This window comes from Tachysurus fulvidraco, chromosome 15 (genome assembly GCF_022655615.1).
Source record: "Tachysurus fulvidraco isolate hzauxx_2018 chromosome 15, HZAU_PFXX_2.0, whole genome shotgun sequence".
NCBI classification, from domain to species: domain Eukaryota; kingdom Metazoa; phylum Chordata; class Actinopteri; order Siluriformes; family Bagridae; genus Tachysurus; species Tachysurus fulvidraco.
This window is the reverse complement of record NC_062532.1, coordinates 1,604,703-1,622,683: the sequence shown is the minus strand read 5'-3', so window position 1 is coordinate 1,622,683 and position 17,981 is coordinate 1,604,703. Positions and strand designations below refer to the sequence as shown.

The 17,981-nt window shown below is 38.9% G+C and overlaps 1 protein-coding gene across 5 annotated transcripts in view; it reads left to right on the top strand.

The window, feature by feature from the left end:
- Window positions 1-17,981, top strand: part of septin12 (septin 12) — a 55,592-nt gene that overhangs the window by 34,186 nt on the left and 3,425 nt on the right. For 2 of the 5 annotated variants that reach the window (XM_027138111.2, XM_027138116.2), the window contains 4 exons: window positions 5,667-5,912; window positions 13,295-13,423; window positions 17,517-17,598; window positions 17,718-17,855. In XM_027138111.2, coding sequence (XP_026993912.2) covers window positions 5,667-5,912; window positions 13,295-13,423; window positions 17,517-17,598; window positions 17,718-17,855 — 595 coding nt within the window. Of the gene's footprint in view, window positions 1-87; window positions 304-3,798; window positions 4,030-5,666; window positions 5,913-13,294; window positions 13,424-17,516; window positions 17,599-17,717; window positions 17,856-17,981 lie in introns of those variants that run through there. The other 3 variants (XM_027138113.2, XM_027138112.2, XM_027138114.2) reach the window with 3 other exon arrangements.

Genomic DNA, 17,981 nt, shown 5'->3' with positions numbered 1-17,981 from the left:
AACCCCCTCCTTCTCTTTCACACACTCACTCACACACTCATGCTCAGAGAGAGAGAGAGAGAGAGAGAGAGAGAAAGAGAGAGAGAGAACAGGAGGTTCATTAGCACGCTGATTTAACACACAGTGCACCTTCTCGGAGCAGGACGCTTAAGGTTTTTGTGCAGGAACAGGACAAGGAAAAGTTTAGGAGAGAGTGTGTGTCTGTGTGTGTGTGTGTGTGTGTGTACTTCCTGTGGTGTGTGTGTGTGTGTGGATTGTTTTTCTCTCTTGATTCGTGGGGAGTGGACTTGTGAATGAGAGAAGGTAAGAATCCTTTATGTTGTAGTGAAATTTCTGTCTGTTCTCTGGGATCTAGGGCTGAGCATGCTGATAACAATGCAACACACACACACACACACACACACACACACACACACACACACACACACACACACACACACACACACTCTCAGGGGGAGGGGTGGTCATCTCTAAGTATTAGTTTTATTTTGATTTTATCACTGTTGTGTTTTTTTTTTAATCTTCTGTTTTGCACTTTAAAGGAAAAGATATTCAAGAGCTGTAAATATTGTTAGCTTCCCCGCTGAGCATTATGGGTATTTTCCTCTGTGTATCTTACCAATCAGATGCAGTTCATTCATGGGTAATAGACTAAAACCCAGCGGAAAGGATAAACACGTTTCCGAGTCGTTGAAGAGTCATTTATCGTTTTTGTGATAAAAAAAAGTTTATTTGGCTGCGATTTAATCAACAAGACACATAAAATATGGAATCCTGGACTGGATTTTTATGATTGGTTTTATGGTAAAAAAGTGACGTTTGAATAAATCTTGCGTCAAGTTGCATGTTTTTATGCACCAGATCTATCCTTTTTGGAACCTTCTGAGTGGAAAAAACTTTGAAATCTAACTTTGACTTTGTTCTTTGAGGAATTTTGTCCCTGCAGAGAAAGACTGTATTAGCATAAAATAGTGTTGGTGTTAGCATAGCATCAGAAGAAGGAAAATTCCTACAGAATCGTCTTCCATTGTTTGTACTCGGGCGAGCATGACCCGGTGCGCTAGTTCAGTCCAATAACGTTTTGTTTGATAAGCACGTTTAACAGTACACATTGTCACAAAGCGACTTTACAGAAATCCGGATTCATTTTCAGAAATTCAATTTCATTTGGTGCATTCGAGCAACAAAGTAGGAATAAACAAAGTGTGTCTTGTGTTAGCGACAAGCTAACAGCTTAATGTACCGAGTGATGTTTTCTTGACTCATCAAGACAGTGACCTGTATAGTCTGTGTTACTGATTTAACAAACAAACATGTCTGTATGGTAATCAAGCTACTTAGAGCTCATTTAAAGGTGAGAGTCGCTGCTTTACTGGACTTGTGACTAGCAAGAGGCATCAGAATGTCTGGAAAGTCAGGACGATCTCAAGTTTAGCAAGAGGGCTTACAATTCAGCTTGTAATTCTTGACATCTAACCGAGAAAGAACCGAAGGATACCTCAGGGTTAAGGAGAGTTTCCTGAGTAGGAATTTCTCCTATGAATTTTAATCGATTGTAATAACTTTCTGACCAAAGACAAATTTTCCTATTTTTAACTCGGAATTTTTACACGGAAAGTTAGTCATCGCAGAATATCAACATGGCTGCTCATAATAGCTATGTTTGCATCCAGGTTGCAAATTTAATCGGGCAAAGTGATAAGACTACAACTTTCAGCTGCTTGGATTGAAGTCTCCCAAAATTGGACATTAGCGTTGGATAAAATCCAGCTTTGAAACCGAGCCTCATGTTAGGTTCCAGGAGTCCTAGCAAACGATTTAAAGTTCTGTATACGTCCTGAACTGTAAAACAGAGACAAGTCAAGCCGACTGTCACGGTTCTTTTTTATGGCCCCGTGTCATAAAGGTGGTTTCTTTCAGGTTATCCTAGATAAACTGTCTAATAAAAAGCTGCTCGTAAGTGTTTACCCCAGACTGCTGCTCGCAGATCAACAGATAGCGAGTGAACTTTGATAGAAAAGGCTTTACCTTTTGCAGTATGATCAGATGTTTAATACTTATGTGGGGTAGCTAGAGAGCTAGAGTGACCCTACACTGTGCACATGCTGTGTGTGTGTGGGGGGGGGGATTAGGATTGTGTCGAATGTCCTTATAAACATCTGGTCCTCACAAAATATATAGTGTTTAATTTTTATTTATTTTTTTGGAATTGTGATTGTATTAATACAAGGTCCTCACAAAGATAGCTAATAAGTATGTAACAAATTCTGTCCCTTTAGAATTTCCTAAATTTTGCCTCTACTGGTTTCAAGCTAACGTTAGCTACTTGCCCTTGCTGTTGAAATAAAGTACTTCATCAAGTTTACGTTCTGTGTCCCTGTAAACACAGCTACTCAATTTGTAGCAAATGCTGATTTTCCTGAACGTTTTTCAGATATCTTGATGTAAACGTGTGGTCCGTGGTTCTCGCTCCGTTCCCGCTGTGTTTGTCATCCTTGTGGCATGTGTATGATTTGTGTCTGTCCTCGGAACGCAGAGCGACCGACGGCTGATTAAACACAGACGCAGGCCTGCACTTCCTCGGTTCCAGTGTTCGGTTTTTTCTTTAATTGCTCAGATGCTCTTTTCTTCCAGCAGTTGTTCACATCGTGTCAGTCTGTTTGTCTTTCTCATGCATCTGGAAGACAAGGCCGTTCCTCTGTTCCCACAATCTGTGTTTGTTTGGGACAATCTATTCTTCTATATTCCTGACCTACTTCATTCTCCACCTTCTCTTTTCCTCGATATACAGATATTGTTGCTAATATACAAGGTTGTTCATGTAAATCTGAATCAAGTAACTGTTTTCTGTCGCATTAACTAACTGAGATTTTTATTTTTTAAGTATATTTGAAACGCTAATTTACCTATTCCTAAGACCACCTAAGAAATGAACATATAAAAATTATTGTAATATTGGGGTTTTATCTATTTGAGAAGTTTATGAACAAAGACTTACAATCATCCTACTAAAGATTTCACCTCTAGTAAGAAATTGTTGATGTAGTCACGAGACATTTGCTCTATTTACCTCACTTTATTCCATAAGGCCTAACTGGTATTAAGGTTAGGCGGATATCGTCGGCATATGTTGGTTAACCTGGTAATATGAGGACTTATGCAGCCTTTGAAGGAACTTTTCACCCCGATACTTATAACAATATTACTTTAGACACAGTGTAAGTAGAAGGTATCAATGCAGTTGCACTCTTTCGTAAGGACAGGGTGTGTCCCCAGGGCAAGAATTAATTTATCCTTCATCTTTCACTTAAATAACCACTTTATCGTACTCGGGCTGCTTGTGGATCCTATCCTGATAGCGGACATGTGGTAGAAACTCAAAACAGACAAGACTGAGGGGTAGAACCTGGGATAGCATATCAAGTGGTATAACTGAGTTGGTTAAGGGTACTTACTTATACTATGGGCAATTTTGCCATAAGAATATCTGTTCTATCCTTCTTTCTTTTTCTCTGTCTCTCTTTCTTTGCATCCCTGAAACTAAAGATATTCTATGAGATTTGTACAGCAGGCTGTAGCTTGCAGGGTGTTTCCTGTTTATCAGCTATACACCTTGCTTGAGTGAGCATGATGCTATTGATGATTGCCTATTTTCTAGACATATTATGAAACATCTTATGCACCACTGTATTTTAATGTGTCACTCAGGACAAGTTCATATGACTCTTCGGGTATTGCATTAGCCAGAATCCTAAACACAATGTAGACTAGATGTGTGAGCAGTCCTGTGTGCACAGCATGAGCAAAGTCTTATCAAGGAAGTGAACAACATCCTCACTTCCTCACTGCCTCAGGCACAAACACGTCAACACTCTTCCAGCATAACGCACTTCTCAGTCAGAGATAGAGATGTTAGTGCGTTTAACGAGCAACGGGACTGTGCCTGGAGGTAGGCCATTACGATATAGCAGATAATCTTCACGTTTGGAGACTGAAGCTTTATCTTAGATCTGGAGTACCCAGTAAACGGTTGGTGGGGGGTTACTTTTCTGAAGATTGTTTAGTTTGTATCTTCTATATGTGTGAATTCTTGCTCATTCATTGTTCTTATCACGTCTCATCTACGCAACTAGTTTTAATTGGGTCATTTCCAGACTATTGCTTCTTGTTTAGTTTCTAAAACTCTCAAATAATGAGACAATCAGCTAGTTCAGAAAAGAAAAACGTATTATTGTCTTACAGGAAGTGTTTTGTAAATGTGGCATGATTACTGTGGCACTCCATTTTTATTGCCAACAGCATCCCTTGGTTATTAATCAATTTATAGGTCAAACCAAACTAAAAAAAAATCCGGCATATTTACAAAAGTTGCTGTTTTGTAAATCAGACACAAATTAAGACAGGTTTTAATAGCATAGCTGAGTGACATTTAGCCATGCCCACAAAACTCTATAAAAAGTTAAGCTATCAGAGTGTTTAGGTGGGGAATCAGCAGCATCAGACGGTTCCTGGAAGCTTGTCATCCTACACGTCCTGTCGTGCTTTGATGAAGCACATATGATCGAATGCAAAGCTATACAGCTTGTTTGTAGGTTAAAAAGAAGCTGCTGTGATCTGAGGTCCCACTGGGTTGGATTAAAGTTTGAAGGTTTAGACCATCTGACAACATTGTCTCTGCGTGTAATTTTAAACAAAGTGATAGTATGTGAGCACCCTGCTAGTATACCATGACTATACGGTGATATAATGAAGGATTTGTCTTTAGCATGCTGACTTTAGAGCTTCTAAGCTGGTTCATGGTTGCCTTGCTAATCCTCTTAGCACACCAGGGACTCTTGACTTTTTGAGACTTTATTTGCTATAGATAAAAGTTAGTGCTACAGCGATAACTCATCTTCCACAATGGCTATTTGAAAAAATGGTCACTGCTAGCCATGGATTTTCCCTAAAGGTTTGTTAGCTGCTAACCATGCATCGCTTTAAGATAATCTGATTCCTCATAGCTAACCTCAGATGACCTGTCAATTCATTTACCACGCTGAACACTTTTTTTGCTCATAGACACAGTTACTTTCTTTTCCTCATTCCCCCTACCCTGAAGCGATGTCAAAATCAGCCTAGCAGCTTAGCTTCAAGTGCCTCAGAGGATGAGCTCTCAAAAGAACTCTGCTTGTACTCCTTTTTTTTCATGTCAGTGATCTCTCAAGAGCACTAAATTGAGCTGAACAAACTCTAGCTCAAACCACAGAAAACATGTTTTTGATCGATTCCTGCTGACTTGCTGTGCAAAGTTCACTGCACATACCGGCGGATTTTCATGCTAGCCCCCCGAGATTGGAGGGATGTGCAACTTAGAAAAGGAGCAAAGAAAGGTTTCAGATTCCGCTTTGTGTGTCCAAGGCCGGCCTTACTTAAATGACTTGCTGAGATGACAGATTAGCAATTGAAATTAAACACAATTTCATACGTTTCAAAAATGGTTATGACGCTAAATACTTTGTAAATTTGGATGCTAAAATAGCTTTGTGATTGATGTGAGGTAATTTAGAGCAACATCAACATTTTGATGTCATTTTTTATTTCAATCGTGCATGTTGGTAACAATGTCGAGAAGAGCATGTAGCAAAACGTTATGCTAATATATAACATCTTTTGTCCAATTGCAGAGACGGTGCAGGAGCTGGACTTGGAGCTGGAACAGCCCGTCCGGATGGAGGAGGAGAGGGATATTAAGCTTCAGCTGAAGGAGAAACATGAGGTTGAGAAGGAGAGCCCTTTCCTCGTTGAGCCCAACATGCAGGGCGTCATCAGAGGCGGTGACCTCTTCGGCTACGTAGGAATAGAGGCAGTGCTGGATCAGATGAGGCGCAAGACCATGAAGTCTGGCTTTGAGTTTAACATCATGGTGGTCGGTGAGTAACTTGCCACATGCCACATGCAGCAGCATGTAACATGCCACATGCAGCAGCATGCGTTTAATCTGCGACCAATGCGACTTGTGCATATGATGTATTACAACATCATAACTTAAATTTGCATGCAGACAAGAAGCTACTGTGGGTTACTATGATACTGTAATCATGAACAAAAACCTCTACACATGCTAGGACGTGATTTGCTGAGTCATAGCTTCCCGCTACTGATGAATACATGTTTTCCAGCATGGTGTAAAAAAAAAAAAACCTGGCATTTGTGGCTCAGTGTAGAACTTCTTGCAGATTTGGCAACAGTCAGGAGATTTCTTCATCCAATTTTAATATTAACTCGCTGATTAGCTTTTTAAATGTAACAGTAGACATGAGGGGCAGAATTAGCAGCACAGGACCACAAAGGCAAAACTGCGGTGTGGGGTTTTTGTAAGCACAAAAAAGAGAAGCGTGGCTCGGAGTAACACTGAGGTAAACACAACTCTCAGATATTGGCAGGAAGGCTGTGGCATGCTGGAGGGGAACTTCAGCGGCAGGTGAACAGGAAACGCGTGTGTAAAGCAAAAGTCTAGAGCTCGGCTATTTTTTCCAACCCTAACATTAACAGTGATTAGACATGAAGGAGTCGATTCAAGCCTTTAAAGCTCTTGTTGTCGGTTTCTGGAGAAAAAGCCTTCTTCTTAGGCAAGATTTTCACTCGATGTTGGTGTAATTAGAGATTTTGTTGCATTAGATAAATGAGTGTGTGCGGAAGTTTTTAAGTTTCTACCGACGAATTAGACCCGTTTCCTCGGAGCAGCCGAAGAACGTAGAGGAGCTGATTCATCCTATTCCAACATCAATGTTGTTATTGTTTTTTTTCTATATAATAATGCTACTGTTTTTCTCAAAAAAGAGAAATGTTAAGCAAAGCTATGCTAACATAAGTGTGCACTATGCTAACATAAGTGTTAATGCTTTAACCAATAGAAATTACCATATTTTGAGTGACAGAAATGTGACAGTAAAATGGAACCGAGTGCAAATACAATATTCGTAATTTGCATAGGATTTTTTTATTTTTATTTTTTACTGTAATAGAATTTGTTTGATTTATTTATTTATTTTTACAAAATCAAAGCTTCCTGTTTAGGCCACACCCATTTCAGTTTGAATCTGTATAGAAATATTATAGGTACAGGTAAATAATATTATATATTATATTATTATATTATTATTATTAGTATTATATTAATAATATATAGGTACAGGTAAATGAAGCACTAAATAAACACGTGTACAGATAGCGTACTGCAGCCATTTTGAACACAGCCATATTCGATAACTTGGAGAGTGTGTTCAATCAGTCATTTTCCCCCCGAATGTTCTGCTCTGTCTCCTTTGCTTTGTATCCAGTAAAAGTTACTCGCTAGACTTGTGTTAGTTTCTCAGAGATATTTTGCCTCTCAGCTTGGCTTCTTGGCATTCTCTTTCTTCTCTCACCCTTTAGCTCCTAGCTCCTAGCCCCTTTGACTGAACGACTGCCCTGTTCGAGATCACCACGCGATCCGATCCCAGCCAGTCAGTGCTCAGTAAACTCCCAGTATGAAGTGTGTGTATGTGTGTGTGTGTGTGTGTGTCAACCTAATTAAATGCCGTGTGGTATTGTTGTGCTGTCTGGGATGTCCAGCAATCAGGATTTATGATGGGATCAGTGTAACATATTTAAGCGCCCCTTCTCCCTCCTCCTCTCTCTCCCTTTGTTTTTTTTTTTTTCTTGGCCAGGGTTTTTGTTTTTTCATTTTTCTGCCGTTCCTCTGATGTGAAAATAAAGAGACAGTTTGGCATCCGCTTAAAGAGCACATGAAGACGAAACTCATCTTTCAGTCTATTTTTTTTTTTTGAAAAACTTCATTTTACACCTTTTTTTGTTAATATCTTTAAACCCTTCACATGTTTTTAGCAGGGGTGCCAATATTTCTGCAGCAGACTGCATTTATGAATTTTTGCTTTTATGAACATTTTTATATTTCTTTGTTTCTTTTAATATGAGGATTGTGCTTATGAAAAGAAATTCTTTCTTTCTATAAATGTTCTTTTCTTTAACTCGTCCTGTTTATTGGTTTGTTTCATTATTTCTTTCTTTCTCACAATCCTTTCTTTTTTCTTTCCCTCCCATCTTCCATCCCATGGTTCATAGCTGATACAGCAGAGGAACCTGTGAATGTTCCAGACTGCAAATGTATGTAGAGAGAGTTTCACTTCTCTCTACAGACATCTGCCAGCTTTAACAAAATGACAGACTGCCCCTTTAATGTAGCCTCACGGTGCTATGGTGTCTTTTTGTTCCAAATACAAGTTTTTGTGTTGTGAAATTCTTTTAAAATCCCGTAGCATGTCCATCGATACAGAATTCCCTTCACTAACTTCCCACACAGCTTTCTCTCCAATATGTCCATTTGCTTTGCTCTATTGAAGTGTGATAGCTACAGCCTCAGCTGCTTGTTAGCATGGTGCTACGCTTCATGCCTGCTGCTCTGGACACATATCAAAGGCAACCGTCTCCAACATCTCCCTTTTTGGTTCTCTCTCTCTTTTTCTCTTTCTCTCTCTCTCTCTTTTCTTCTTTTCACTCGCTTTTCCTTTCATCGCTTAGAAACAGCAGTCAAACAGTTACTCATACAGACTCGGATAGTCTCTGGAAATTATTCTCGACCTCATTTATCACAGAACCTCTCTCTCTCTCTCTCTCTCTCTCTCTCTCTAAAAATGTTTTCTCCTGCTGTATTCCTGTGTGAGTGAACTTTCTTTTGTCGCTAGCTAGTTAGCATAATGCAAACGAAGTCCTGTGAGATCCCACACCTTCTTATTTTTTCTTTGTTCATGTTGCTAGCACCCTTTTAGCATAATTAAGTTATTCTGCAGCTCTCTGCAGTTTGCTGCCTGCCATTCATTGTTAGCCTGTTGCATTTTCTTTTCTTGTGGCACACAATCTTTTCTTTATATTAATTAGCATAATAGAGTTAGCGTGATGCTAATGAACTCGTTCACTCACATTTATGGTTAGCATTGTTAGCAGGGGTCGTCTGAAGGATCTCCGTCTCTCAGGTTTTTAGTGGCTTGTTAGCAGAAATAAGTAAATGCACTAGCAAATGAGTTGCTGCTTGCTCAAGGCTCTTTTTTGTTAGAGAACAGAACAGTTAGCGCAAGATAAATTAAATAAATTGACAGGTCGTTAAACTTTACATAACCTTCAATGTTAGCATTTCAGAGTATAATTTATTCTTCTTTTCTTTTAAATCTGGAGGAACAAAGAAAATTGCGAGTCTTGCTGATTAAACACATTCTTTATTAGCATGGCTAGCATTACTTCACAGCTCCATTTCTTCACATATTTTAGTGGCTAGAATACAAATAGTCTTCTTCATGGGATAATTAATTAGCTACCAGTTAGCAGACTTCGCTAGACTTTCTTTTACTATTTTTTCTTTTCTTGAAACATTTTAGAAGTCTGGTAGCAAAGCAAAATGGGCTTAATCAGTATATGATGCTAAATTATTAGCATCGGACAAACACACCTTTTTGTATCTATAAATTTGTCGCAATAGCTATGTTTTTTCTTTTTTGTGTATTTGACGCATAAGAGGTCTCTCAGCGCACTACAGTTAGCCAAAGGCAAAGCGATTGATTGTTAGCCCTTTAAAAGTATTACCTTAGTTCTTGTATTTGTTAGCAATGCTAGTGTTTCTTAATTTGTGTGTAGCATTTTGGAATTGTTCTGAAAATATATAAATTATATTCCTTCATACGTATGTTGTTTATACTATGCAGATTATGCAGATTGTTAGCCATTCTTGTGTTTATTTTGAGTGTTCTTAGCACAGAACAGCTAGCATAAACAAATTAAATCAGTTAGCAGCTATCTTGATGATAACTTCAGCTCATAGCCTTTTAAAGTATATTTCATTCAAATAAACTGCACATTCATTGTTAGCTAGTGTTAATACTAGTGTAATTTCCTGTCACTGATTTTTTGTATTGCAATATTTTCTTATTCGAATCTAAAATGTCCCATGACTGCTATCAAAAAATAAAAACCAAAAACACAATTCAGTTAAAACTATAACACTTTGTTAGCCTTTTAAAGCCTTGCTTTGTTAGCAGAATGTTAGCGACTGTAGTGATTCTTCTTGTGTTTAGCATCCATGATAATTGCTAGTTCACTCAGCTTTGCTAAACAGCACTTCTTTTTTTTTTCTGAGACAAGTTCCAGCGACTGTAATCGGTCTTTTTCCGAATGCTAACAATTCTGGGACGTGTTCGAGGCTCCTGAAGCTCCTGTAGAGCAACAGACGGTGGGGTGTTTAGAAGGGGAAAGGCAACGTGCAGTGGAGCTTCAGGTGTTAAATTGTTTTGAAGGGATACACTGTGAGGAAACACACACACACACACCACACACACACACACACAGGATGAGCTCAGCATGTGGTTGAGTGGATAGAGAAAAGAGGAAATCTCATGTTTTTCTTGTACTTTCTCATTTTCCTGCCTATGTTCACACACACACACACACGATAGTGCAGTACCACCAAGTAGGAGGGTCTCAGTAGATTACACTCCAAAGTGGAGGGCAGGACCTTTAACGTAGCCTCAGGTCTCAAGCTGCTAATTCTCCTCCAGTTTTCCCACAATCCCACAGGCCACACTGCGCTCCATGTGGAACGTATTACTGTGGAAATGTAGGGAACATGTCATGTGTCATATGAATAAAAGACACGGTTACAGGGACGATGCCTAAAAACTCCATAACATCGTTTTTCATATTCAGTACATTTTCATCTTGTGCCGTTGTTAAATTCGGAACCCTGATTTGTCAGCGAGTGTTGATTAATTTTCTATGACAACGGCTACAAATTACAGGGTCGTATCAATGTGCAAGTGGTTATCTTATCGTTTCCATAGCGACAGCGTATTCATGAGGCGGACACGGCACATATAAATGGATCAAGATTCTACTAGCTTTACTCTCGAGTATTGTTTGCTCCTCTTGGTACCAATCTCACGCATTGTTGAGTGATTGAGGAAGCACTTTTGTAATCTGTTCTTCTTAGCATGAGATGATGATGATGATGATAATGATGATGACGAATAAAGTGCTTTTGCGTGTCACTTGCCCTCAAGCACGCACTCACATACGGAGAATTTACGACTGACCATTCGTGACCTTTGGAAATAGTGTGAACGAGTGACAGCGAATGGCGTAGACAAGCCCTGGGACAGGCTTCTTCTTCAGCACGTGACTCATTTGCCGTCGCCGCGGCATTGTTTTGTTTGGAGCTTTGTAGAATTTCCAGATCCTTCTGATAGACTCACGGCATCGTGATGGCCAGGATGTTCTTAATTATTCAGCGCAGAGCAACGTAATTCATCATCATGAGGCATTGTTTTTTTTTTTTTTGCTTTTGGAATGTTGGGTGTTGAGAACACGTTGTAAATTTCAAGCTGAGATTTTGAATTTTTGGTGCATTTCTATTGCGAACAAGCTCAGCTCTCGCATTTCCTGCAGCAATGTTTACATCCATTATTACAGTGAGACACTGACACATCCTTCATCTTTGCTACCATTCCTATATTAATACAAGGTGTTTCTTCGAATTAGATCTAAAATGTTCTTTTACCATGTAAAATTGCTCGCTAATAAGCCTCATTGTCTTTTTCTTGCTTGACACAGCTCGCGTTTTGATTGGTCAAGAGGCTCAAAAATATAAACGCTTGACAATTTTCAGAAACTTCTTTCAACTCTGCCACCAGTTTGGTTAAAATTAGCTGGCTAATTTAACGCTATTGAATGTGTAACAATGACAGGTGCAAAAAAATAATAATGTACACAACATGCTAGAAAAATATTATTTACATATCCAACAGCGTGTAAGGAAAGTTTCAGAGAATCCTTAAAAATGTCCAAAAAATGTTTTAATTTGTTTGAGATGTGTCCTGTGACGTCACAACACGATGCGATGACAGATGTGTCTTCACTGGGAAGAATTCTATGCTTATGGTTTTGCAAATTCGAAATTTTGAAAGAATTTTTGGCTGCAACAATCTATTAAACCTCAAAACCTAAACTTAAAATTTAGAGATGCAGACTTGTCAATTTCCCACTTCTCAGGAGGAGCTGTTCAGGTCCTTCGAACCGCATTTCAAGTGCATGAGAGGGTCTTGATAAGAATCTCTCGGCCGTAATAGCTTCCCTTCGTCCGTGAGAGTTGGCGTGAGTGAGTCATTAAGCACCGGAGCTCCCTGTGGCTTTGTGCCATCGGCGCGAGTTGGTCGTCCGCCAGATAAACCTCTAAAACGCTTTTGCTCGGACCTGACCTGTTACATCACTGACAGGTTGCAGGAAGGGGGATTTACGTGAGCCGCTAATTTCCTTTGCGCTCTGTATAGCCGTGTCTTCATTACAGTGTGACGACCTTCGTTTTATCAGGTTATGAAGTTATTACCAGGCGGCTCCAGAAACGCCTACGCTTCCTTCTGGGCTGCTTAGTCAAAGGGCACTGTGTAAAAGAATCAAGCTTTACATTTGTCTGCTTAAAGGTGGAGGCTGTGATGCTATTCTGACATACCAGAATGAAAGCGATAATAAAATGTAAAGTGCTTATAGTTACAGCATTAATGTGGTGCTAATGTACACATACGCCTGGTGTAAATCGGGGAAAAGGGGATCGCTAAATAAATTCACAAGGAAATAAATTCATATCTGACTCACAGATGCTGTTACACAAATATTTGCACATATAGCAAAAAAGAGACTCTTTGTAGACGAAAGAAAGAAAGAAAGAAAATGTTTTAGCTAATTATTTTTTGTTAGAATCGTAGCTGGATGTTGCACAAACGTACGGATTTTCCGCAAAATTTCAATTTTCCTGTAAATATTTAAAAATAAACGTAAAGACCTCGAAAGAGCATAAACTTAATACTCAAAGGCATTTTTTCCTCAAAATGTGACATATTTGTGGATGAAACTGCTTCCTTACTTAGGCTTGACTTTAGATTTGATTGGCTTGAGAAACAAAACAAAAATGGTAGACCGGTGAAGTTTTTGTGTCAAACAACAATAACCCTGCTATTACATGCTACAGGAGGCAGGGAGGGAAGGAAGGGGAAATATTTCCCAGGAGTGAGAGGGTGGTGGTGGTGGTGGTGGTGGAAATGTTTTGACATAAGATGATTGGTTATGACTTTTTTTCTGCCCAAAGGTTGTGCTTTATTTCTTCCATAATAAATGTAAATAAAAGTAAAACGTTTCACTTCTTCAAAGTCTTTTCTGAACAACGTATTAAAGAAGGAAAGTCATTTTAAACCTGCTTTGTGTCCTCTCTCGACAGGTCAGAGCGGCCTGGGAAAATCTACGCTGGTGAACACACTGTTTAAATCCAAGGTCAGCCGTAAGTCCTGCACTCCCAATTACGAGGAGAAGATCTCCAAGACCGTCCACCTGCAATCAATCAGCCACAGTGAGTCCCTCTCTCTCTCTCTCTCTCTCTCTCTCTCTCTCTCTCTCTCTCTCTCTCTCACTCTCTCTCTCTCTCTCAAACACTCTCTCTCTCTATCCCAGACTTTTCCCATGAATTAAACACTGAACCCTGAGTAACGACTTACATAATCTTGTGCATTGACCTTGATTTTGTACAAATTCAATCAGAAAAATTTGGTTTTATTCCTCAGTTATTTACAGCACAAAACACCAGAGCTTTATCCAATACTTTGATTGCTAATTTCAACTTTGTCACTAAATAACATCAACAACTTGGGGTAGTGGGGAATGGAAAGGCTTTCACATCAAATTCAAAGAACTCGTAATAGGGGTCAGAGAGAGAGAGAGAGACAGACAGACAGAGAGAGAAAGAAAGAGAAAAACCAATGTGGCCCTGCTTGTCATTAAGAAAAACCTGTCAGAGTGGCTGAGAGAGAAAGACAGAGTGTCGGATTGTATTTTTCATCCCACGGGTCAGAGGATGACTCCGGTTCGAACAGAGGACATCATTTATGTAAGATAACAACTGGTGTATGTTTGAGCACGAGGCCGTGTCTTCTCTTGTGTTCTCTCACAGTAGCTGAATAAAACAATCGACTCACTGTCACCAACCACGACCTCCGTCTAAGAATAACGGAGAAATCTCACCTCAGAATCAAGATCTCAAGTCATGCTAACATTTCTGCTCACACCATCACCAAATATACGATCACTTTAGAAGTATTTCTTGAGGTATTTAATTAAATACATCACAAACTTTTTTTTTGTAATGTTAACAAGCTTGCTAGGTTTCTAACCTGAAAGCACCAAGCTAATAAAATGTACTAGATCTACACAATTGATCCTTTTTAGATTTAATTATAATGCGGAAATACTTTTTAATCTAGCCGGCGAGACAGCGATACGTTTGTTCTTTTGCTATTTGATGCTAATTACAGAAGCTGTTGGTAAAGCTTGTCCGCTCGCCGGCCATCTTGACAAAACTCAGTAGTTATCTGAATATTGCAAACGATATACTGTAAAAACATCGGTAGTCTGTTGATACGGATCATTTCCGATGTTGAATTAAAAGTTTAGACGTTCTTGAGTTTACCACAGCGCTAGGAATCCCAAAAAGTAAACCGTTTACTTTACCATACAGTCCTGTACTTTAGACATGAATGAAAAGAAAAACACGTACCTTCATGAGCTTCACTGCTTGAGGCGCCGTCATGCTCAATTTGAAAGTGGCGTGAAAGGCAGATAGCGTAGCCTTCTTAGTATGCCTTTTAAATGGATGTATTGTGTGTGTTCCTACAATAATTAGCGGTCCCGCGGTGTGATCTATCTTTATATGACACTCGCTTTGCTGACAAGTGACTGAATAACACAATAGTGAGTCGTTTCAACAAGTTTGTGTGGGTTTTGGAACATAGCAGGACAAGACAGAACCGACCGAGCTGAGGCACATTTTAGCCTGGTAGCATTTGAAACTGCATCCACTAGCTGCAAACGATTACAAAGCAGTATTTTTCTTATAAAAGAAAAAGAAAAACATTTCATTCACTGGTTATCTATGATGTTCCTTTTAACAGGAAAATAGGGTACATTTAAAAAAAAAGAAAAAGAGGAGAAATAAATTACTTGCGGTATTAGAATGGAATGTTAGCACTAGCCTATGCTATTTACCTCACAGTGTAAAGCTTTATTTTTTCTAATTTATATATATATATATATATATATATATATATATATATATATATATAATATTTCTCATAAATATTCATAATATTTGCTAATAATATTGTGGGCTAGTTAACATGAGCAGGATTTCTGAGAGGATTTTTTACGACATATTTCTAAATGGTTATAATATCCACTACTAATGTTTGCTTCTAACCTAAGAAAATTTGACAAGATATCTAAGAATTACCTACTCATGGAATTCTACTCATAAACTTTATTATCTTTGCTGCAGATGCTTTATTTATCTTCATTATTAATGATAGCTAGGTAGCTAACCTGAGCAAACCTGAGGAGCATTTTAAGTTCTGTTTATAGCTTTGCTAAGCACTGAACTATTTTAACATGATTTCTAAAAGAAATAAAGCTTTATAAGCCTCATTGCAACTGCTAGCTAGCTGGTTAATAAGTGCTAACTTGATAGGATATCAATGAGGCTCTGATATTCACTGAATGCTAGCTAGCTAGCTTCATAATCTTCACTGCTGATGCTAGTCTGCTAGCTGACAGGAGCTAAGCTGAGGGTTAACTTCAAACTGAGTTAACTTAATTTTATATAACAATGTTCAAATATATGTATCGTAATATTTAGTTTTGCTAAAAGAGTGGGAGCAAAGAAAAGTAAGGCTGCATTTAAGTTAACAAAAAAAATATATAAAAATTAATAAAAATAAAATTAATTGTACGTATTGTGAAGAAATATAAAAAGAAAAAAAAAATCAGCCAGACAGGCCACGCCCACAAATAGAAGATATATCTACATACATAGAAATTGTTATTGAATGGTACACACCCTGCTGTGACCGACGTCTACACTCCAGAAATCCTCCTGTTAAAAAAAAACGTGTATGCGCTTGTGTTTGCATTTGTCGTATCCGTGTACTCCTGCTTCACGGCACGTTTCAGACCATATGAGGATCACGATATACGTCCACCAGAGATCCTCCCTCATTTTAGGAGACACTCTTCACTGAATTCTCAGTCCAGCGAATTGTAAACAGTGTAGTGAAGGAAAAAAAGGTTATGTTTTTTTTTTCTTCGTCAGCCTTCAGAAAGTCAGGCCCGGGACATCCTGACATCTAAATGTAAATATTTGCTTCCACCGGGCCGGCGTGTCGAAAAAGCACAGTGCGTTTTATGGCACATTTTATGGTCACTTAGAAAGAGGAGAGATATGAATCTGATGTCATGGTTTCTAGAACATTCTTTAAAAAGGTGTTTGTTATGATGCAGCGTATTTCTACCACAATGCAGATTTAGCGGTCTGAGTAGGTTTTATTTTCCCATTTTATTTTTTATCGGATTTGTAAAAACGTTGCCGTTATCCGTATGAGCAAGGAACTGAATTTTTACGGAGTTAAATAGAATTGAACGGTTGAGTTGAATATAATTCGAAGTTGTATGAACTTCTCTAAAAAGTTTTATTCTGCGGCGTTGTTGAATTCTTGACTATAGCACTATTCGGACGGGATTAGTTTTACTGTGGGGACGCGGAGTAATGCAATTTTACCTCAGGATGTCTGTAATATTAATTGGCCAATTCGCACGGGACAAGACATCTCAGTAAAACTAGCAGAAGTGGGAGGGGTAACTCGCTTTACGCACCACAGTAACCTCCTTGTCGTCATGTGCGTATGACGTTGCTTCCTGTTTCAAGCGCCTCCATGCTTGCAAAACGCGCAAAACTTTAAAACAGGAAATGATGGAATTTTACCGTACATATTTACAGCGGGTCGATTCGGACTGGATTAGTATTACCTGAGGTAATTTTTCCGTACCTTTTTACAGAAGGTAAAAGTCACCGTAATCTTTACTGACATTGTCCGTAATGATTACCGAGATGGCACATTCGGACGGGAATAAAATCACAGAGAAGCTCTGGTAATAATTACTTTACCCCCCACGTCCCCACGTAAAACTAATCCCGTCCGAATAGGGCTTATGATTGGTCAGAATTCCTGATTTTGATTTACTTTATAACATAAGTCACAAACACAAAAAACGACTGTTTAAAGCTGCTTTAATTTTGACTACAAGGAAATAGTGTAAGTTATTATGAAGATACCGTAAGTTACAGAAATAACGCTAGTTCTCACTCATATATTATTACCAGATGTGCAGCGATACGAAAAAGTTTGCCAAAAAAAATTACAGCGTCTTTAAAACATAGCTTATCTTTTGTTTTCTTAAAACAAATCTGTCTTTTATCAGACTGCGAGTTTATTAACACAGCTATCTACCTAGCTAAGGTCAGCTGTGTTTGCTAGCTAAACAGCGAGTAATGAACTCATGTGAACTACCAATTCTTGAAATGGCATATATGTGAAAATTTCCTTGTCTCTGGTTTTCAGGCATTGAAGAAAAAGGCGTGAAGATGAGACTCACAGTTATCGACACGCCCGGATTTGGAGACCAGATCAACAACGAGAACTGGTGAGTGAAGCTTGATCGCGTCTGATATTTAGGCAGATACAATACGGCAAAAAAAAAACATGATCATAGATCCGGAAAACGTTTATGACCTCCATTTTTAACCTGTTACTTCTCTTCAGCTGGGAGCCCATCGTCACGTACATCAACGAGCAGTATGAGAAATATCTGAAGGAGGAGCTGCACGTCAACAGGAAGCGAAGGATCCCAGACACCCGCGTCCACTGCTGCGTCTACTTCCTGCCAGCCACGGGGCACCGGTACGTGTCACTTCCTGCGCTTTATTTCAGACAAAATAAAGAAAATTTGAAGTAGGCCCTTGTGCCCTGATAGACCTTTTGACCTTATTGGAAACCCGAGTGCTGTAAATCGACTTGAGGGTAGAG